The sequence below is a fragment of the Pavona decussata genome, unplaced genomic scaffold, assembly GCF_977016875.1.
Source record: "Pavona decussata unplaced genomic scaffold, jaPavDecu1.1 SCAFFOLD_14, whole genome shotgun sequence".
Classification (NCBI taxonomy): domain Eukaryota; kingdom Metazoa; phylum Cnidaria; class Anthozoa; order Scleractinia; family Agariciidae; genus Pavona; species Pavona decussata.
Window position 1 is genome coordinate 492,774 of NW_028145437.1, and position 23,328 is coordinate 516,101.

General features: G+C 40.1%; 1 protein-coding gene and 3 pseudogenes across 1 annotated transcript; 1 reads left to right on the top strand and 3 right to left on the bottom strand.

Annotated features, from left to right (window-relative positions):
• Positions 1-3,792: 3,792 nt before the first annotated feature.
• LOC146487574 (uncharacterized) lies at positions 3,793-7,636 on the bottom strand (annotated as a pseudogene).
• Positions 7,637-8,570: 934 nt separating this feature from the next.
• Positions 8,571-10,782, bottom strand: LOC146487575 (uncharacterized; annotated as a pseudogene).
• Positions 10,783-13,460: 2,678 nt separating this feature from the next.
• On the bottom strand, positions 13,461-15,338 carry LOC146487576 (uncharacterized). Its single transcript, XM_085128621.1, has 2 exons — positions 13,616-15,338; positions 13,461-13,580 (listed from the first exon to the last, which is right to left on the bottom strand). Exon 1 carries the CDS (start codon positions 14,972-14,974, stop codon positions 14,207-14,209), a length of 768 nt encoding a protein of 255 aa, XP_084984747.1. The 5' UTR covers positions 14,975-15,338; the 3' UTR covers positions 13,461-13,580; positions 13,616-14,206.
• A 7,462-nt stretch (positions 15,339-22,800) lies between these two features.
• LOC146487577 (uncharacterized) overlaps positions 22,801-23,328 on the top strand; it is a 205,385-nt pseudogene continuing 204,857 nt past the window's right edge.

The following is a 23,328-nucleotide window of genomic DNA, read 5'->3' on the forward strand; positions in this document are numbered from 1 at the left end:
AATTAAATTTCCAGGCAGACTATTTGTTGTTATATTTCAGTACCCTGCAATTGGAGATCCATTCTTCAAAGAAGAGTTTTCCAGGAAGATCAAATGGTTCTCTGCTTGCAGAGTAATATTTTAGTTCTTTCCTTTTACAAACTGACCATTGATATTTTAATACAGGTTGAGACAGCAAAAAAGCTTATTTACAATAATCAAAGGAAGTAATTTTTGGGACTTTGACACATAACAGATGGTGACCTCTTAATACAGGTTCGACTGTATATGGGGATATAGACTGGCTAGCAGCATTGAAGTAGGGCGAGATTGTGACATGTTCTTTTGTTCCAATCACCACGCAGTAAGGCTGAGCTTTTTTAACCTGATGACCCCAATGTCTTTCCTGCTTTGACTTGGAGGTGGAAACCTGTTTTACTGTAGTTGCAAATCTGGAATGGCTTTTTGGCTTGTTCATTATTGTTAGTAAGTTGTTGGTGTCTCCAAACCATTGGTTCAGGTCTTCACCCGGCATGTTTGCCTGTTTCTTGCCAGTTGCTGTCTGTTTTGTCATAATTTGTCACCTCACCATGGGGTTCCTTTTGAGGAGAAACCCTGTACGACTTTCTCCCAAGTGTGTTTGCCTCAAAGGGGATCCATATTCAGAAACGACTCAACAGAGTCCAAGAATTATCCAACTGATCAACCAAAACCATGTTTTGACCTTTAATATTGTAGCTTACAATCTATCTCCTTGGATAATTTCTGTGCTCATTTCCAAAACTCTGAGTTACTGTAATCTGCTGATGCTCTGGACCTTAATGAATAACTTTCCTGTTACAATGGGATGTTTGTGTCACTCCTGGATACTTATGCTCCCTTGAAATGTCAGCTGGTCTGTTATTGTCCACACATGCCGTGGTTTACTGCTGAAATTGGGCAAGCAAAGAGGAAACATAGACAATAGGAGCGAAGATGGTGCAGAAAGAGGGCCGAAGATGATCGCCGATTGTATACTTCTCAGTCTTGGGTGATCAACAATATGATCAATACTGCTAAGGAGATCTACTTCTTTTTTGTTATTGATGATAATAATAATAAATAACAATATTTAATATTTCTACTGCACAAGTTAACATGTAAATATGATCAAATGTGATAACAAGGGTTATCAGCATTTTGTTTAATTGTATTGACACTCTTCTAAATTGCAGACCTGTACCTCCTTATGCCTCATGTGTTTATTCATTCTTAACAATTTGTTTTAGCATAGTTGATGACTTTGATGCTGATATCCTGTGTCCCCTCTCAGATGTGGTGATTTGCAAGTGTGAATTTTTGTGCTTTCAAACCATTACACAAGATCAAGTGTTTAAATTTGTCAATTCATCAATGATCAAGAGCTGTGATTTAGACCCTATGCCAGCCACCATGCTTAAGAACTACTGGCCAGCGAGTCTTCCAGTTATCAATGAAGCTGTGAGATTGTGCCATCATGCCTGAGATGCTGAAAATTGCACAGATGTGTCCTCTTCTGAAGAAGACAAACCTTGATCATGAGGTCTTTAAGAAGTTTACACTGGTGTCAAATTTGGCTTTAATGTTCATGCACAATAGAAAAGACGACATAAGTGTGGGAGAAAAGGTTGGGGAGTAGCCAAGTGTTGTCCAGGACCTGAGCACTGCCTGCCACGTGCAAGGCCAGTCGATGGGGCTAGGTTAGTGTCAGCGAGTGGCATGGAAGACCGTGAGATGGGGGTCACAGAGAAGCAGCTGCTGCGAGCAGCGTGTCCCCATGCCAAGCTCCTAGAGGGTAGATTAGCAAGGGGAAGTGGCTGTGATCACTGTTGCTCACCCAAGCTAAACGACACCGGCATCGCTTTAGTGTGGGACTGAAGGGTTGGCACCAGCAACACTTGCCCCATGATTCTAGAACAGAATCCTCCTACACTAAGGCTGTTAAAAGAAATGTTTGGAAATCAAACAGGTTTCCCCACCAGAATGGTGCAAGGCAGCATTCTGTTACTAGCCTCAGACAAGATTCTGCACTAATTATTAATGTACTAAATCTAAGTGTAAGGTAATGCTAACTAAAAAGTTCAAAGTCAGAGCGGGCCAAAGGCCTTGGTCATAGTGGACAAGGGTACTGTTCTATAAGAGGGAAAATGGGTAAATGTGCATAGTGTTCATTTGACAGTAGGTGTCCCTTGTTTAAATCCATGGATCAAAGGTTGAGTAGTTCTGAGAAGTAACGAGGCTTTGATGGCAGGTAGCCATGGTTGCAGGTACTTCCAGGATGATAGTGAGGAAGATGAATATATCTTTTTTAGGCGTCAGATCACCAGTGACCAAGTATCTTGATGAGTCAGGATGGGAGGCCAGTAGCAGCAGCAGTTGTTGCGGCCCAAATGCGGAAGCTGTGGGTGTTGTAGTGGTTGGGTTTAAGGCCACAGAGGTCAAGTAGGGTATGTAGGTTTGAGGCCAGGGTTTGACGTGTGAGAAAGCTGCCATCCAGGAACTGGAAGAGATGGGTCTGGGTCTGGTGTTTGTAGTATGAATTCTCTAACTGCAGATCCTGCACATATGTTAGAATGGAACTGGCTCCTGAGTGAAATTAGGTGTAAGTTGAAAGGTTAACTTTTTGTACACTGTACACAACCAAATGACAGGTTCAGGAGTATTAAAGATGAATTAAAAATGATACTAGTTTTTAATACACAGAAAGACATTTCTGGGACAAGTAATAAATATAGATAAATAAATTATATTTTTCCTGAACCGCTGACTATTTGAAACAATAAAAAGAAACACCAGAAAGCAACAAAAACCTGCAAGCAATATTTTTGTCCTTACAGATGATAAAACCTTTGGGGAAAGAATGAGAACCAACAATAAACTCAATTCACACACGGTGGTACGTCCAGGAATCAAATCCAGGCCACATAATTTAGTGGGAGGCAAGCACTGTCATCACTGTGCCAAACCTGCTTGGTGTGCTCAACATGATAAAAATCTGTTCCTTACAGCAGATTTTTATGAATTTATTTTGATTAATTGGTGTCAAAATACACATACAGTCATGTAACCCAGCCTTAAGGGTTTGCCAGCTAATGATATTGAACATTGAGCTCAGCCAGTTGCATGCAGTGTGAACCTTAATGCTGTACTTACAAACTCACTTTGGATGACATCTGAAACAATGTAACAAAATAATTTATTGATTAATGTTGAAAACAATTTGCAAAACAAGGAATATAATCATGACAAGTAATTCAACGAACTAAGGGACCAGTCATTACATATGCAGGAAAAAATTAATTGAAAGATCAAACATTTCTGCAACGAACCCCCTCTTCAGGCCTAAAAATGGCAAGTGCCCCCGTCTTAATTCAATATCCATTGATGATCCTCCCCCTCCCCCTCCCCCTCCATATATAGTGACTGGTCCCTATTTATCAATAAGCAACTTACTAAAATTTTTAAAAATAAATAGTTATAACATGGAGATTTGCCAGAATGAAGTATGATAGAAGAATGAAGCGAGAAAAATGAATGATTACTGTAGTGAAAGGAAGAGAGAAAAGGAGGGTGGCAAAGGGTGTACCAAACATACATCACGTTCAATTTTTAAAAGAAATCACACATCACAGACACACGTCATGTAAATAAGGGACAGGTAGTCCAAGTTTGTAATAGGAGCATGTGTATTTACACAACAGTGAAGGATGTGAGTATTTGTATGAAAATAGCTATAATGGCTCTAAATTTGGAGGAGAAACCACACAGGAGACAACAAATACACAAGAGGAAAAGGTAACATTCATGTATCACAGATCATACATACATACATACGTACGTACGTACGTACGTACGTACATACATACATACATACATACATACGTACATACATACTTTATTGGCTTGTCCCCACGGGGCTTTTCAGAGTCAATTTAACAATACATAACTAAGTACAAAAGAAGATGAAAGAAGATAAAGCTAGTGGATTAACTAAAACAGTCATTAAGAAGTTTTTGCCTAACTAAGCACTTGAAAACCGTCATGGAAGGGCTAAGTTTGAGCGAAGGCTGCAACTCATTCTACAGAGAGGTCACTTGATATTGAAAGGTCCTTTGGCCGCTAGCAGTGCGGAAGAGTGGTATGTTCAAAAGTTGAGAGTTTCTGGTATTCCTTGTCGAGACGGCGGATCTTCTGAAGAGCTTAGATGTCAAATACTCGGGAGCACATCTCGTCATGCGCTTAAAAACCAGAACAGCAAAACGAAAATAAAGTTGTTGCCTGATTGGTAGCAAGTGCAAATCTTTTAGCAAAGGAGTTATGTGATCGAATTTTTTAGCGCCGCACACAATGCGACAAGCGAAATTCTGTACTCCTTAGAGCTTGTCCAGATTAGCTTGAGTAGTATTGCCCCAAACAGAAGAGTAATAGAATAGTTTACTAAACACTAAGGCATTTATAATAATAATTAAGGCGCGCTTATCAAAAATATGCTTAACGCGGTTAATTTGACCTAACCGTGACATGCAAGAGGATCCAGTGGAAAAAATATGCTCATTATATGTTAAATTAGAGTCCATTGTTACACCAAGGTCTCTTGCGGCCTTAACGGGCTCGAGTTCCTTCCCCAATAGAAATAGCCTAAAGTCGCTAACCTTAGCAGTCATTTGCCGGCTGCCGAATATCACTAGTTTTGTTTTATCTGGGTTGAGTAAAAGCTGATTATCAAAGCACCAATTCCGAATACTTAACAAGTCCTTATCATGCATCATGTTTTGATGTCAGATCATACATTGTGCAGTTAATTTGGGCACAATCATGCATCACGCAGCTAATTTGGGGCTGATCACTTGTCCCGCAGAACCCCCTTGCCACCCTTGAAAAAGAGAAATTATAGTAGTTAAGATGAAATTTGCTTGAAAAAAAAAAATTGGTACCCTGTTGCACATTTTAGTTTGCTCAGCACAACTCAACAATAGTCATGTCAAATGGGGTGGAATTATAGGCCCAGTCTCTTCTTGCCATGAATTCAATGTACAGAGCCATCTCATGTAATTTGTGAGGACCTGCAGAAGCAATAATTCCACCAACATTACAGTGCATGTGACTTTGCATGAGTACCGACCCACCATATCTACCTACAAGCAAGAGCATCGTTTTATCAGGTGGTAAGATTAACACTGCTGCAAGCTTTGAATGTTGAGGTCTTGCAGCAAGATGTTGAAGTTCACCTGCAAAAGAAGTAAAATTGTTAAATTGATATTCATCCCCACATTTCACAACCCCTGAAAAACCAAGTTGAGGATGATTAATAATTTCAGGTGCACTGTAAGTGGCTTGTGGGTTATCAATCCCATTGTAGGAATGGTTGCCATAAATCATAAGTTGTTTAAGCATGCTAAAAAATTCCAAAGGCAAACTGTAAGGAGAAGGCAGACTCCAGTTTGTTGAAGGCATAAGAAAATTGACAGCCCCATGCACACATAATGATTGTACAAGCGTTGCTACCCATTTGCCCAGGGGTTACAGTTGATTGTCGAAAAGAAATCAGCCACTCAGTCACATCTGGATTTATCTGTGTTTCCCTGACAACAGGTCCCTGTGGAAGAGAAGAGATGGATGGATTCATGCCTGTTTGTGACTGTGTAGAACACCAAGCACATTGACAAGGCAAAATACGCCCATCTCTAGTGCACGACTGAGAAGGGCAAACGGGGCACTTACCAACTGATCCCTGTGACACTGGTTTCTGATGGCCTTGCTTGAGGTGACCACAGGTACTGCAGTGGGGAGGCCTTCTCTGAGGTGATGGACATGATGGTGTTGATGGCACATTGGCCCTGGATGGGGCCAAAGGCTGTGCAGGTGGTGATGCAACAGAAAGAGACATTACCTGGCGTGTCAAGTTGTGAACAACTTCATCAGCATTTCCATCCACTGTACTTGTCAGGGGCTCATCATCATCGCCACCTGACCCTGTCGAGTTGTCACTCCCTTCACTGGGACCATCAGTTGCACTGGCATCCTGCTGTTGACGAACATATTGGTTAGCTGTATTAGTTAAGAATGTCAATGCTGTTACAATTCCTTCTCTACAAATGGGGCAAACATCAACAACAGTTAAACAACATAAATGAAAAGAATGCCAACACCCTTCAAAAACCTTCCATGGGGTGTTGGTGGAAATGGTGCAGCCTGAAATGTCGCATCTTCTTCCCAGATCTGGACATGGGTGGAATTGAAAGCCAAGGGGAAGGTAGTCACTCTTGATGGAAGCATCTCCAAACAAAGCTGGTGCACACCACAATGAAAGATTCCCTCTTTGCCCTAGTGCCCGTGGCAGGGGATGGGCTGCTCCCGGTGAATTTGCAATTGAACTTAAATGGTAACAATGGTGCTTGCAACCCTGGAAAATAAATTAACAAGTTGACGCCGGCTAAAAATATAATTCTTGCAAGGGGTAAGGGCAGCACGGAAGTTTGCTTGCCTATCCCCTGATTGTAAACATCTCTGTATCCACTAGTTTGCCAGAAAAGAATATTACTTAGCGAAAACAATGGTGCCTTGTTATAATTCTTCCTGTGAAAGCAGAAAAACATGATCCAAAGTCTAAAAACTGAAAAGTAATAATCATCAAGACGGTTCAGCTGAAACAGAATACTATAGCTACAAAGTGTCAAGGAATGTAATTGTCTAACAGAGTAATTAAAATGCCGTACTGGACATCTTTAACCTGTGAAAAAAAACAGATTTAACAACAGTTCTGATTAGTGTCCAACCCCCATAAACCAACTCCAACACAAACTGTATGCGCCAAGGTTTTGGCTTGGGATTCATACACAAGACGCATAAATGGCATGTAGCCAACAACAATATCCTCATCAGCATTAAGGTCCACATGCAAGGGACCTAAGCTGGGAATGACTGAGCTCAGTGGGTGACGTCAGGAGCCCGGGGGAAAATTACTTGCAGTTGTTGCTTGACTGGCTTTCTGGTAAACTATTTGCTTCGGAAAAAATTGGCCAGGCCAGTCAGCTGGCATTAAAACAATAAACTTAGAGAGATATTCCCTTATGTTAGTGTCTAAAACTATATTAAAACCATCCTCATAATTTTGCTTACTTTTTCAATCTAACTTAACAAAAGCAATTAAATAAATATCCTTAAAAGATCGTAAAGAACAAGAACTAGCACCATGGTAGTCATGGGGTTCCATTTGGTGTCTACCCATGACTGGATCAAAAGCAACAGAGGTAAATTCTGGCATTGAAGAGGCAAATGAAAAAGTACACACTTGACTAAAAAACTGAACAGAACATAACTTATTTTCAAGAAGATCAATATCAATCCCATAAGGGTTATGAACTAAATTAACAGAACTTAAAGGAATGGCAGGGACTTCTTTTACAATTTTGGTGATGATAGTACACATGTGATCCACTTTGCTGGTCGCCTGATCTTGTGATGTCCTGATGGTATGGATATTATGGTAGTAGTCTATCATCAGCAAAATTGTAAACTTCTTGCAGATGGCTTCTTGAATGGCATCATTGACCTGGCCGGTATTTTCTCTGGCAATGGCTGTCCGATTCGTTGAGATGACACACTCGTGCCCAATTGCCGTTGCATTACAATTCCACATTGAGACAAATTACAAAATGAAAGAAATAAACCATTGTCCTCTTGAAAAAAGTTACACCTCTGAGAATAACCTAAACATAACTGATGCAAAATAACTCGTGTGCGTTTACGATTTAAAAGATTTCTATCCTCAGTATGGCGAGAAGAGGTCATGCAGCTGAAAATAAAATTGAAAAGATTAGCTGCACCGGCGAGTAAACAAAACTGGAAAAATTTATCAGGCTCGTAAATCGGGGAATTATTGTTTTTTCCGCAGCGGTCCTGCAGGGCTCCTTGTAAAGACCTGATCTCTTGTGTGAATTTTTGGCCTAAAAGCACAGAACAAAAGAACCAATCAAGTAGTGTAACTTACAAATGTTTTAATTTTCTTTTTAGTATTCTCTAAACAATATGTTGTACTTGCAGTCAAGATGCAAGGACTACAGAAAGATTAACAAAAAAAAAAACACCTAGAATTATTACTTGAATGCCTTGAACTAGTAGTCTAACTACACAAATGACGACAAATTTTACTTGTTTGGTTTTAAAAACCCTTTTTCAAAGTTTTTAGATTATTTAGTCCTGAGGACCACTAGTTTGTCAGTCTGTTTTTTTTCTAAATTTTATTTTAGTAGTGTTTTTAAAGTCATGGGAAGTTGTATGTTTAGCTATAAAGCATAGCTAGAATAATATCACCACAAAATTATCGTTCAAAACAACTATTAATTCCAATAACATTTATTTCACTGTTTCTAGTAAGTTTATTTCAATGATATAAAAAACCCTTTCAAAACCTTACCGGTAACTCGAAGAAACTCTGTCAGCTGTACATGTAAACGCTGGTGACAGCAACTCAGCAGCACAGAGCAACAAGCACCCCCTCCCCCACCAGCAAGGAGCAATGAACACCCCTTACCCCCACTGACAAATCTATGGCATTCCTACCTGGTATTATTTCAATGCTGTGCTGCTCTTTGAATTTCTTTCCGTAGTGCTTTTTTTTTGTATAGCCTTTTGATTAAGTTTGTATTTCTGAACAACATCTGTTGCATATGAAAAGGATCTCATTTTGATGTAGAGCATGAGGATTTGGTGCAGAAAAATTTTGGATCTTCTTTCTGTTATTTTGTAGTCACATTCTTCTACCAACATGTTCCATTTGGACGTCAGTATTGGCAGTTTGAATAAATTGTCTACGATCTTATCCTCACAGATTTTGTGACAGACACCATTTCCAGTTTGTAGTTCTGTTGTAACAAGAATATCTCTCGTTTTCCTCGTTGAGGTGTGTTTTCTTTGAAGATTTCTTCTTGCACTTTCTTTACAAGTTACGCAGTAGATACCTAGCAAGGTAATTAAGAGGACCACGCTCTGTGTCTTTTAGAGATACTGGTGTATTGATTGCATGCTGACTGCCACTGGGCTTTGAAGATACTAGAAGCTTATCTGCAAGAAGTACAACTACTATTGTGCTGTACTTGGCAGGAAGACATGCATGCAAGAGTGACTTTGCTTTTAGCGGTAAACATGAATAGTATTTCTCGTAGAATTTCTCAGCATCATTCTTTTTTAGCGTAAATGCTAGGCACTCAAGACATTCTTTATACAGTTCATCACAATTTGTTATGTGGACCTTGGCTGTCTTAAATGTTCTTTGCATTTCTGCCGAATAACATTAATCTTTAGACAGGTTGTCTAAGATTTCTTTTACCATGTCCTCCAGCTGAGATGATGAAAGGTTTTCAGTTGCCATTCTAGTATAGCCTGGCTCGGCACAGTTGTTTAACTCTGGATGCTTCTTGCTGCTGTGCAGTTTTTAACCACCTTTGGACTTGCACACCTTTTCACAATGGTTGCACTTGTGGCCTTGACTTTCCTCAATGTAATAAGGTTGATATTTGTTGTCAATTGGTCTAAATTTGAAAATAAAAAAAAAAGCAGTCACTTTGCATAAAGTTATTCCTGATTTATTTTTTTTTATGCGAGAAATCAAAAGTGGCTTATATCTTAGCTGCATATGTTTCTTGTATTAAACAGCCATATTGCTGCTTTTGCAAATACATGTAAGCTTCTAGTGTATACCAGTCTTAAGCATTTCAGAGTAGGAATATGCATAAACACCTGAATTAGATATTTTGTCTGGAGAATTGGTTAAACATAAATCGATGAGGGTATGCGAGTATTGCGTTACTCGAGTAGGTTCAGTAATCAGTTTAGTCAGACCATAAATATCCATAATATTTAAGAGGTGGGAAGAGTTAATATGGACATTTTCCTGTAATAAATCACAATTTAGGTCACCCAACAGATATAATTTCAAATTTTCAGCATCAATTTTATCAATAACCCTCTCAAACACCGTGAAAAGGTCAGGAGATGACTGTGGCGGTCTGTACCAAGTAGACACAAGGAACAGCTTTGATCAGGGTCTGGAGATCTCAATAGTAAGGCATTCAATGTCACTCGGACTGAGGTCAGTACGAATTTGAAAATTGATGTTTCTTCGAACGTAAATACAGACACCACCACCATGTCTGCCAATATCTTCACGGTCCTTGCGAACTACGTCATAACTGGTAAATATACTTTGTTATCTTTGATGGTTGAGTCGAGTTTCGTTTCGTTTATAGCTAAAATATCAATTTCCTTGGACTGACTCATGAAGATACGTAGATCATCGATGTGAGATACTAAGCTATTTATGTTTAAACATGCCATAACCAAACCACGTCCAAAAACTGACTTACCGTAGGTGTTTTGTGAAGATTGTCTGAAATCCAGGGAATCTGTAGAATTCGGAGGATCAGGAATCTGATCGGGCTCCCAAACGGCAAAGACCTAATCTATATGTTTACAAAAATTCTGTGCTAGAAGGGCAGATCCTGACTTAGACAGAGGTAACCCTCCCCGATTTAAATGAGTTTGATTAATGTTGTTATGTTTGATAAAATTCCTGTGGTTCTGTTGCCAAAACTTCTTGAGGATTCTGGCGATCAATCCCGATATTGCCAAATTGGTTTCTGGTGCGTCACCTTTAATTTGAAGAGCCAAGTTGACAATGCCTTCAGCTGTTAGTCGAGGTTCCTGGGTATTTAGGTTGTTTGTTCCGATATGAGGGACAACATTGTCAGGTTTCTTTCTTAGAAGAGGTTTAACAAAGTCTTCCATATCCTCAGTGGTTGCCCCAGGAAAAGACCTAACGACCACCTTGTTGCTTTTAGAAATGCTCCAGCCACGAATATGTTGGATGATTGAGTCACCTACAACAACGGTTACTGGTTTTCTTGCATGCTCGTTGTTGTTGTTAGCACCAGAATGTGAATCGTCAGAATTTGGTGGCGACTTGGTGCTCCTCGAGCTTCTTCTGTTATGCCGCGTATTTTGTTGAATTGACCAACCGCCTTGTTCAGCGTCAGGGTCAGCAGAGACAGGTTGTGATGGAAAATCTTTCTCCGCCTTATGAGCATTTATTTCTTTCGTCGTGATTTGAAGAGCGGTTCTGTAAGAATCTCTCTCCTCGGGAGATATTTTTAGTGACGTTGTTTTGCTCTCTGAGCTGGTCTTTCAACATGCAAATTTCGTTCTGTAGATCTTGATTATTTTGTTGTAGGGTGTGAATTTCTTGATTACCATTTCTTTCCTTCTCGTGTTCTTTGGGCTGATGAGGTTCAACAAGTTTTCCACGGATGGTTTTGGTTTCGGACCAGATGTTCTTTATTTCTTCAGTAAAAACAGAGAGGGGCACAGTTTCGTGTGGAACATGCCCTGTGTCCAGGTTGACGGGGAATGTCAAGTTGGCTTCTTGTGAACTGGCATTATGCTGGGGAGGGCGAAGAATCGCATTTTCGTTGTTGCTTTCAGCGCCCAGTAATTTAGTTAAGAAACCTTTAAAATTAGCCGCTTGTGGACCTTGAACTTGCAATGTTCCTGTCGAGTGAAACCAGTTGAGGATAACTTGCTCTGTCTTGATAGTCTTCTTAGTTTCATTCTCCGACATCTTCATTGATTCGCGATTCAAACCAAGTTGTTCTCCAGCGAATTGAAGGAGTTGTTCGAATGATCCTAACCACGAGAACTTGGATTTGTTGGCCTTTAAATGACCTATAAGATTGTAGTCCTTATCCTGCGTGGGTAAAGAAGATAGAGAATCATTTCCCTGCCCCCTAAACTCTGTTGATCATCTGTGGTACTGCCGTACGCCGCCTTTGTAACAAATGCTAAGCTCTTAAATGAGAGAGAGCTTTCTGTGGTCAAACAGCTCTGAAATTCATCGCCAGAGGGAGAACTACATGTACTCACTTGATCAGCGACTTGAGAGTATTGTAAACTGGGAAACTGGCATGAAAACAGGTTTTGAGCTCCTGACCTGCTTGAACAGTCTTCGTTAAATCTGGAAGTTTGAACTGTATGCCTTCAGGGTAAAAGAACCTGTGGCGTAAATCACGAGCTGCTAAACCTGAAGCTCTATCTGGGGCAGTAAGGGCAAATAAGCCCACCAATTTGTATGATAGAAGTTTCAAAGACAGTAGATTTTTAGGGCCCAAAGAGGAAATAAATTGCACAACTTTAGAAACCTGCCACGTCGTTGCATAGCGAGGTTGGGGTGGACGAAGTTGGAACACTCCTTTAAGCATTTGACAAACTAATGGATGGGAACCCACTTTGTGGCCATCAATCAAGGGTAGAACTGCAGAGAGTGCAGAGCGATAAACATTTATACTCTTTACCCCCTTAGAACTGAGATGCAAAAAAGTCTTAGGTGTTTGTTAGAGATGGTGAAAGAGGATTGATATTAACCCATTGACCACACCAGCTACGCCAATGAGTCCAAGCAGAGGAGTAGGCCCTAGTGGTGTTCTTTCTGCAAGCTGCCATGAGGATTTCTCTACTTTGCTCAGAAACGTCTGATGCTTGGTAATATGTGTTGACAGAAGCCACCTAGCTAGGAGTAATTGATTGGGAGGGTGGATTCTGTCCCCTTGGGTCAACAGGTCTGCCTGAACTGGCAGGAGAAGGGGAAAGTCTATGCATAGGTCCAGAAGGAGAGGGTTCCAAGGTTGGGCTGGCCAGACTGGAGTTACATGTACTATGTGTGTCACATGTTGGCTCTGTATTTGACTGAGACACTACCCATCAGAGCAAATGGGGGAAAGGCGTAACCCCGAATGTTGACCAGTCCAGTGTGAAAGCATCTGTGTGCAGTGCCAAGGGGTCTGGTCTCCAGCTCATGAACTGGTCCAGTTGGGTTGTTAGACGTGACACAAATGAGTCGATGTTCAGGGGCCCCCAAGTCACTGGAATCTAGAAAAATCTTGAAAAACTCTGGATTCTCAGTCGGCCACTACATTCTGGATTCCAGGAATGTATTGAGCCCTCACTAACAGGTTGCAGCTGAGACACCAATCCCAAAGGTTCTTGGCAAGGTATGACAGGAGGGGTGAGTGTGTTCCCCCATCTTGTTGATATATGTTACTGCTGAAATGTTGTCCGTCAGTAGTAGAACCTGAGCTTTTGTCCTGTTTTTGGTAAAACATTTCACGGCAAGTGAACCTGCCAGTAGTTCCAGGCAATTTATGTGGTAATAGGTCTCTTCTAGGGCCCACCTGCCCCCTGTGTAAACACCCTGGCAGTAAGCCCCCCAGCCCCGACGTGATGCATCGGTTTCTATCACTAAGTTGGTCGATTGTTTGAATAGAGCTTTCCCATTCCATGCTATCAGATTGTCTTTCCACCATTGTACCTCCTCAAGTGCCTCTGAGTCTAAGATGACTGGGGCCTCGTACGATTTCTAGGATTTTAGTATTGCATTCTTTGCGTCCTGGAGGTACTGATAAAGGAGGGGAGCTGGAAAAACTGCCTGAATAGAGGAGGATAGGAGGCCCAGGAATTTTGGCAATTCCCTTACTAAAGTTACTGGGTTGTCTAATAGCAGTTGACAGTTTGACTAAATCTTTCTTATCTTGTCCCTGGGGAGGTTTAGACTTAGGTTTACTGAATCCACCAGGGACCTTAAAAACTCCATTTGTAGGGAAGGTACAAGAACAGACTGTAGATAATTTGCTGTGAACCCAAGTCCTTCCAGGAGTTTTAGAGTAGATGCCGCATGTTGAAGGACTAGCTGTCTTGAAGGGGCCATAAGGAGGATATCCTCTAGATACACAATGAGGCGAATTCCTCTCTGTCTTAGCATTGACAGTACTGGTTTCAGTAGTTTGGTGAATACCCATGGAGCACTGGCTAGACTGAAGGGTAGACACGCAAACTCTATCAGAGAATCCTTCCACAAGAACTGAAGGTATTTCTTGTGGTTCTTCCAAACCGGCACTGTCTTTACTAATAATCCCCTTTTCTTAGAAGATCCTTCAGCATGTGAATAGACTCCATTTTGAAGTGTTCGTATTGGATGAAACCATTTAAAGGTTTTAGATTTATGACCGGTCTATGTCCCCCGCCCTTCTTTGGGACTACAAATAAGTAGCTTATGAATCCTGGTCCTTGGGAAGGGCTGGATTGAGCATAATGAACTGCCCCATTGGAGAGTAGCTCTTGAACTTCCTGTTCTATGATAATTTGGTCTGCTTGTGAATGGGGGTTATGCACAGGAGACGGGATTGTCTGAAAACTGTACCCGGTAACCCAAGACTACTTGAAGAACCCATGGGTTTCTTGTGATCTGTTCCCATGCAGGTAGAAAATGTTTGAACCGGCCTGCTAATGGCAGGTCGGGAGAATTGAACAAATGTTCGAACATACCTGAAGGTAGGTGGGTTGGATGAGAAGGGTTTACTGCTGATGATGTTGGTTTGGCTGAAACTGACCCCAGGGTATAGTTGTGTGCCCTGCCTCGGCCCTGGAATGATGGGGTTGAGGATTGGAATCCTTGTGCCAGGCGGTAGAATCCTTGGAATCCTCGGTGTTGCCCTCTGCCGCCCCGGAATCGCCCTTGGAATCTCCGAGAGGCAGAACCACGAAACAACTGCTTGGCAGCTTTTTTGGCCTGATGTACCGTGTTGGCCATTTCTGATCGTAATTTAAGCCGGGATTCAAACCCATCACCAAATAGTTGCTTGCCAGCATCTGGAAATTCTTCCTTCCCCAGAGAGGAAAGAACTGGGTTAAGCTTTGTTAGCACTTGCTCACGACGCTTCGCAGATAGCTGAGCAGAGGTATCACCGACTAGCATAAGAGACTTCTTCACGCAGTTGAACATTCCAACAAGGATGGTGATTGCGTCTTGATTCATTGACTCGTATATCATTGCGCAGTTCTCATACAAAGTGCAAAGAGGTCCAAGAACATTGAGGAGTTTGTCTTGGATATCTTGTAGAGAGTTATCAGAAATCTTAACGCGTGAGATCATGGAAGTAAGGTAGTTATCCAGATTTGGAGTGAAGGCTGCAGGAGTATTGTAGAAAATCCAAACAAATAAAATTGCTCCTTTAGGGCTGGGATTACTTACTCTGTCTCCTTGGAATGCAACTGGTGAAGCCAGAAGTATTTGCTAAAATGATCTGCAGAATGTAGAACCCATTTGTGAGAAACTGGCTTACAAGTACACGGAAGGTTTCTAAAGTCAATTAAATCAATTCGCACATGACTTAAAAATCCAGTTGCCATGATCATTGCCACAGCTTAATGACCGTTTTTTTTACGTGATTGGTGACGCTTCTTTGTTCTTGATGCAACTTACAAAGTGAGACAAACAGTGTTATTACGTCTTGTGAAATTTCCACTCTAAACGTTGGATTCTTAATTATAAAATATTTGAGATAGTATGCACACTCTCATTGGTCGATAGGTGTGTTTAGATGAGAGTATGTAAACACAGTTGTGACGTCACACTTTCTGTGTGTCACAGCACAATTTGAAAACGTTTCAAAGCTTTTGCAAGACTTGCATGGTAATTTCAAGTACAACTGTTAAGGAAATGGAGAAAAATTTTGATCGGGGTTTGCCTATCTCCTACCCCCTGAGCCCGAGGGAAAAAAAGAAAAAGAAAGAAGAACCACAGCGCTTTGCCTGCCTCGCTAGACGACCTCGTAGAGGGAGCTCAAGTGAAGATGACAAAATATGCAACAAATACGCAGTAAACGTTTTTCAAGGTAATTTTTGCATCTGAGTACCACAATAAAATTCTCTAAAAGACATTCTTTACTCAAAAATGTACATGAAAACGAACACAAAACTACATGCTACAGACTATAGATGTTTCAAATCAAACTGTGCAGCCGGTTGCCGTGTTTTGGCTGTAAAATTTGTATAAAATGTATTTTCTCTGAGACTTTCTCATTGTAATAATCTACTGCTACGATTACTATTACCAGCAACAACTTCACAGTCTGAATCCACTACTAGTGGTATGATTCCTAAACAGCAAAACTTCACAAGGCACGATGAGCGATTCGACGTCTCAGCCATCTCAGGCTGCCACATCAGGCAAGTACGTAACTTTCAAGAGTGACCATACACCTTATTCCAAAATGGCTGCTGCCTCAGACGATCTGGGTCGAGTAGCACAAGAGTGAGGCATGGAGGGCTAGATTCAGTGTTTACATGTTTACATGTGGTATTATAGTCCAAAATATGCCTCAAAACTGTTGTGTTCCCGGGTGAAAGAAAAAAGTTTATGAAGAGGATGGCGTGATAATATCCTTCCATAAGTTCCCTGAAGACAGAGAACTGTTCAGGAAATGGATAGTTGCCATACGAAGAGATGTTGGCAAAGAGTTTAGAGTGACTGATCATACGAGGGTTTGCTCAAGACGCTTTAAATCAAGTGATTATCTCACATCACTTACAGGCCGTAAAAAAAGCTTAAAACCGACAGCAGTGCCGTCCACATTTTTTTGGAGGCAAGGCTCTCTGGTAAAGAGGAAGTCCTGTAAAGCAAAAAATCGTGGCGAATGTAGCCTGCGAGCAAGCTCTCCTGGGGGTGGGGGGCGGGAGGGGGAAAGAGGAGAGAGCTTGCAACGATGTCTCAGGAATTTGAATGCCGCCCCCAATACTCCCCGCGGCTCCCTGCTGTCCTAGCTGTCAGAATTTGGCCAATAAGCGCAAACGAAAACAATAGCAAACGTAAACAAACATGTGAAAGGTACAATATACACTTCGAAAGACGGGAATCCTTGCTGACAAAAACTATAGTTTCTCTGATTGAGTATGCCTACCGAGTGCCACAAAACTCAGAAAATTTAGTGAAGGATTTTACTTAATTGTGAGCACACTAAAAGCCGATTGACCAAAAGGTGGAGGTCACAAATCAAGTGTCGTCCCAAGGGTCAAGCGAATCTTGCCGACTGCAGTGTCAACGCCACAAAACTACTGGACATAAAGAATGTCGAAAACTTGACATGGTCCGGCCAGGGAAAAAAGAAGCAGTGCAAGGAAATCGGAAGGATCTCAATTTTGCAGCCGGGTTACCGAGAACGAGGACGCAATTCCCAATATCGACAATGTGGTTTCATTGGAACACTCAACTCGTGTGAAATTTGTGATGTTGTGAACGAATAGCAAAGCCGCAGATGTGAGAGTGCCAGATCAAAAGGAAATCGTTGCGCTTCTAAAGAATGTTGCCCTAAAAAACTGGCAGTTCTCTGCTAACGCCGTACCGAAGCACTCGGAATTGAGTCTATATTCAGAAAGCTTTAATTTGTGGCGTAAGCTGAAAGATGTTCATAGTTTTTTTCGGCTGAGCCAAACACCAAACAAAAGCTTAAATTTGGCCTCAAACTTGTCCCAAATCTCGTAGGTAAAACTGCAAGAACATCGCTACTTTGAATTAAAGCATTAGCAGCTTGACTTTGCTCGGGTTTTAATTCCAGAGAAAACCTAAGTTATTTAGAGAAATTCTCGCAACCTTCACAAATAGAAACTCCGCCACCATTTTTGTGTTGTCAACAAGACACACGCGAAGAGCAATGACATAAGCACCAAATTCAATATCCACCAATCCGCATTTTGCGTTGAAAAATTCAACGCAGAAATGAAAATTCCTGAGACATCTTTACAAGCTCTCTCCTATTTCTCCCTCCTGCCCCCCACCCCCAAGAGAGCTTGCTCGCAGGCTACGGCGAATGGGTTGGAAACAAGTACAGCGAACGCGGCAAATGCAAATACATATTCCTCCACCCTGGAAACAAAAATCAAAATCCTGATTCTGTATATAACGAACATAGCAATCATCTCTGATGAGAGAATTAGTCTTACCTTTTTACGAGGTGTGTCTTCATTAATTGAAATTCCTTCGCAAGAGTCTCTGTGACATCTCAACCAGAATCTTAACTCAGAATATTTTCGCCATCCTCACCAGAGTCACAAAAATTGTACAACGCATCAAATATTTTGCCATCTGCGGATCCAGTGTAAAATCCCATAGACTTATCATTCTTAAACTGATTTAAAGAGAAAGATTTCTTCTCAAAATTGTCGCACCGTGTTGTCAAATTGACAAGTTGTTGTCCCATTTCATTCAGCTGAATTACCAGAGCATTTGTTTTCTCCTTTTCTTATTGAAGCTTGTTTTTCAGCTTCTCTATTTCTTTTTTCAGTTCAGACATATTTTCATCTTACGTGCCTCTATCACCGACTTCCAGGACATCGGTTTTGTCGATCTTTTCATTTATAGCACCAGCTGTCACAAGTCCCCACGTGGAATTGGTGTTTGCATTTGCCGCGTTTGCGGTACTTGTTTCCGACCCCTTCGCCACTGTTTTTCGTTTTACAGGACTTCTTTTCTTCGGGGACTTCCTCTTTACTGAAGAGGCTTGCCTCCAAAAAAATATAGACGGCACTGCTGTCGTTTTTAAGCTTTTTTTTACGGCCTGTAAGTGATGTGAGATGATCACTCGATTTAAAGCGTTTTGAGGAAGCCCTCGTATGATCCCAGCCAACATCTCTTTGTATGGCAGCTATTCATTTCCTGAACAGTTCTCTGTCTTCAGGGAACTTATTGAAAGATACTTTCATGCCATCCTCTTCGTAAACTTTTTTCTTATACAACAGTTTTGAGGCATATTTCGAACTATATTACCACATACAAACATTGAATCGTGGCCCTCAATGTCTCGCTCTCGTGCTACTCAACCCAGATCGTCTGAGGCAGCCGCCATTTTGGAATATGGTGTATGCACAGTGACATTCATTTTCAGCTTAAATAAACTCCTCATGTTGAAGGTCTTTCCTTACAGAATCATATATTTTGAACATTTGTTCTAGTTTTCACGGCATGTTCGGTATTTTTCTGTAAGATTTACAAGAATTCAAAGCTGAAATTGCTGTCATCCACACTGGGCTCGCTGACGCTTGCCACAAATTTCAACTTGATTTTGACTTTTATAACGCAAACTTTGATTGGTTCATGTGTTGTCAGATGCGCGTTTTCATTGGCTAGTAGCAAATATGATTGTCCAGAGCGTGTAATGAGAACATCTATCTCAATCAAGATATAAATAAACAAAATTTCCCTTCATTTATCAAAATATTTTTTTAGAAATAGTTTATGAAAGCCATAGAGGACTTTTTTCCCGTGTTTACATAGCCTCATCTAAACACGAGGGGAGCTGGGAGAATTCTCGAAAGTTATGTAAACCCTCGACTGTGTCTCAGGTTTGCATAACTGTCTCAAATTCTCCCAACCCCCCTCGTGTTTAGATGAGGCTCTGTAAACACGGAAAAAGTCCTCTATTGCTTAAATCAAGCTAAACTGAGCTTGTTTTAATGTCCTCTGGGAAGTATAGGGAATCTTGTTTTACGTGTGTAAAACAATATTCCCAAAACTTAAAATAAGGTAAATTTTACTTAAAGTCAATTTAATTCATCCAGTCACAAAATGCTCAATATAAGACGAACCGAACTAAAATTAAGTGTCAAAATCGTTAAATTACAGAATGAAGAGGATTACAAAACAGTATTATTGGAGGACATAAATGGAAATAACACAAAGAAATGTAGAATATAATGTCTGGAAAAGTGAAAGTGATGGAACCAGTGGAAAACATGCACGTCATTAGACAAAAGAACAAAAGCATGTTTATTGAAATAATTGTCTTATCTAAAACAAAAGTTTTACTTTAATCAACAGGCCACTGCAAGAAAATAGACATACTTAGCTAAAATTATGAACAAAGTGGTCATGTATAATAACCAGTTTGTTAGTTTTCTTAATTAACTTTTATTCTTCATATATTTTATTAAAATAATATGACCTACATAGGTATGATAAAATTGCTTCAATTTGAAAGAAGTTACTGTGGACCTCAAACAGGAAAACGACACCTATATTTACCCTCCTAATGTGACCAAAATTAATAGTAAGGATAATCAGATATTGGTATCTCACAAGAGTGCTTTTTAATTTCAAGTTCCTCTTTAAAATCAACTGCCCACTCTGTCATAGAAGACAAATACCCTGATTTACTGTAAAGTAATAAAGGCTATAGTGGAAAACTGACCCAAGAGATTATCTAGCCCCAAGAACTTCAGCACCTTCACCAAGAGCGAAAACTGTTAATTCAATTTTTTTCTTTTGGTTCAGATTAAAAAGAAAGGACACTTTGCTTGACATCCATTTCCTTATTTTCCTTCAGCTGCTGAGCTACTTAGAATTCTTTGAGTTTAAAGGTTCAGGTTGTACAAATAAACGCAAAGGACTTTCTGACTCTATGTGATTACTAAAATCCAGTTATGCCAATACAGGGCAAAATTGAAGAATTTGTTTAGGGGCCAAAATTCTCACACTGGTCATTTTTCCTACCTAGGTCTCAACTTATGACAGACATTCCACCAACCAGATATGACAGAATACAAGGTATCCTAGACCCAAAAACTGATTTCAGTTTTCTCCTCCAAACAATTAATTTCAATTTTCAAATCCCAGCAAACCGAAAAAACACATAAAACCCCAAAACTGATAATTGCTAAAACACAAACGCTCTCTCCACCAACCAATTCAGATCACTATTCAGATCCCAACAAAGACTGCAAACTGCGCAATAACACAGACCTCTTTTTAGCATGGATACCTAGAATATGCTCTTCAAAGAAGTGAAAAAATTATTTCTTCTCAAACAAACAAATTGTGCAATAACGCATGGACCTCTTTTTAGGACTTATCCCTAGAATATGCTCCTCAAAGAACTGAAAAATAATTTCTTGTCACTTGTCATATAAATAATTTCTTGTCACTTGTCATATGACAAGATAAACTGCTATCAATGTGAAGAGAACATTCAAGTAAGTTAGTTTGCTAAGTTGTAGGAATATTTGCTTATCGATAACAATGAATACTTGCTCCAACATTCCTTCATCTTCTGTCAACCACAGTGTCGGTTGGCTTGTCTTGCTATTTGTTTTAATTGTTTCATCAACTCTTGATGTGCCCTGTAAAAGATTAATAAGATAGTCATTTTCCGGTAATTACAGATTGTATTATAAGTAATATGATACATCACCTGTTAGTAATACAGGCTAGCTGGTGAATGTTATAGCTACCTTAAAAATGTAAATTTCATATCTACTACATGGCAGGGAACCTACTAACAACTCATTTAAACATTCATGGACTGAACTAAGGGAGAGACCTACATGTACTCAAAAGGCGCTTTCACAGTGGCCATGTTGGTGGTCAGAAAAGTTTTATCTTTTGAAAACATTAAGGACACATTTTGATGATTAAGTGACTTGTACTGTTTTTGACCACCAACATGGCTGTCCTGAAAACCACTGAAAACAAGCCTGCATATTGCCAAGAAAAGGGGAAAAGTTTGCGAATAATGATTGGTGTAAATAACAATAATAACTTGTAATAAATACAGTCAACTCCGGCCCGATAACTCAAATCCTTGCTAACTCAAACTAAAATTGATCTTTCCTGGATTTCTTTGACACATTTTTAGTAATTTTACCCTCGATAACTCCAACACTCAATAACTCGAACCCTTTTCAATTTTCATTTGAGGGTTAAGTTATCAGGAGTTGACTGTAGTATTATTGTACCTGAGGGTAACATCGAGCAAAGGGATTGCACAAGCTCTGTTGTCTACCTCAGGACACTCCACAATAGTTTTCCACAAATTTCATCCAAAGAAATAAGTACATAGCAACGTTGTCAAAATCTAATCATGAAATGCATTATATTTGCGTCAATTACATGTACTTTATTTCCTTATTATAAGTTATAACTACTCTTTAAAAAGGGGAAAGAGTGCAGTACTAAGAGTATAAGAAGGATCTAAACTTGCCAAGACCCCTGTTAAACACAGAAGCATAAAATTAAAATTCTTTAGTTGAGAATAGAAGATGTCCATACAGTATTATAAAAGGTGTCTGACCAATTAAGTAAAATGTATAACGCAATCCTGCCTGTCATCATATCCACAAAACTTTATATGTCAACGTGACCATGATTAATCTTCATAAAAAGTAAACTTTGGATAAAATTGCTTTTTTCTGAACTTGGTACTCATGTATCATCATGAGTTCTTTACAATGTACATATAAAATCAGTGAGCTGTATTCCAACTAACAGTCACATAACATACCAGAGGAGATGGATTATCACATGGAATCAGTTGCTGCCTCAGGAGGAAGTTCTGCAATTTTGAAGACACTTGTTGCCAATTGCTTTTAAACTGACACAAACTTGAACATTGTGAGCGTTAGTGTGCACAATGCAGTTCCAGTTCATTTAGAAGCTGAAGAAAGCATTTGATGAAACATTAGTCCTCCGATTAATACAGAATACAACCCTCAGTGGATATGACATTACTCAATTAAATAATATCAGTAAACAGCTATAGACTTATAATTAAATGGTATACAATGAGCACTGCAAAGTACTTGTCCATCAAAATTTGATGAACCCAGAGGAATGTTTTCCTCTTTTACCAATAGGGACCTTTAGCACCGAGAGTTTTCATAGGGAACGGCAACGTCGGTGGATGAAGGAGACTGGGGCGAGGATGGCGTTGTTCACACCTAAATATAAATCCTTAGCATCCTTCATTTTCCGACAGCAACTTGTCGAGTTCTTTGAAAATTAACAAATTTAAGACTTGTCGAGAGATACTTTCGCTTACCTATGCAGACAAGTACATTTCAGATGAGCAATTTTTTCTATTATATGACTGTTGTCATTCAAAAAATTTAGATTTCGACTATCAATAGTACGATGTTTTTGATCTAGAAAACATGAATTCAGCTGACTGCAAAGCCTAATTTCGAGTTGAAAAGGCAGACCTTCCTCGCCTTGTTGATGCCTTACATATTCCGGTAGTGTTCCATTGCAAACAGAGAAGCATTTGTGATGGTTTGGAGGGACTGTATGTGCTGCTGAGACAAACAAGTTATCGCTGCAGATTCAGCAATATGATTCAACTTTTTCCAAGACCAGTTTCTGTTTTGAGTTTGATTACAAATGAAGTCATGGATTTTATTTATGACAACCACTGTCATCTCGTAACAGAGTGTAATAAAGATGTACTTAGCTCAGCTGCTCTTCAACAGTATGTTAAAACCATCTCAAGGAAAGGATCCCCTCTAAATAACTGCTTCGATTTCATAGATAGCACGGTCCGACCAATCTTTAGACCTGGGAATGGACAGAGGAATGTTTTTAATGGACACAAACGGGTTCATGGACTAAAATGTCAGTCCATTGCCTTACTGAATGGACTTATAGGAAACATCTTTGGGCCAGTAGGTAAGAACTTAGATATT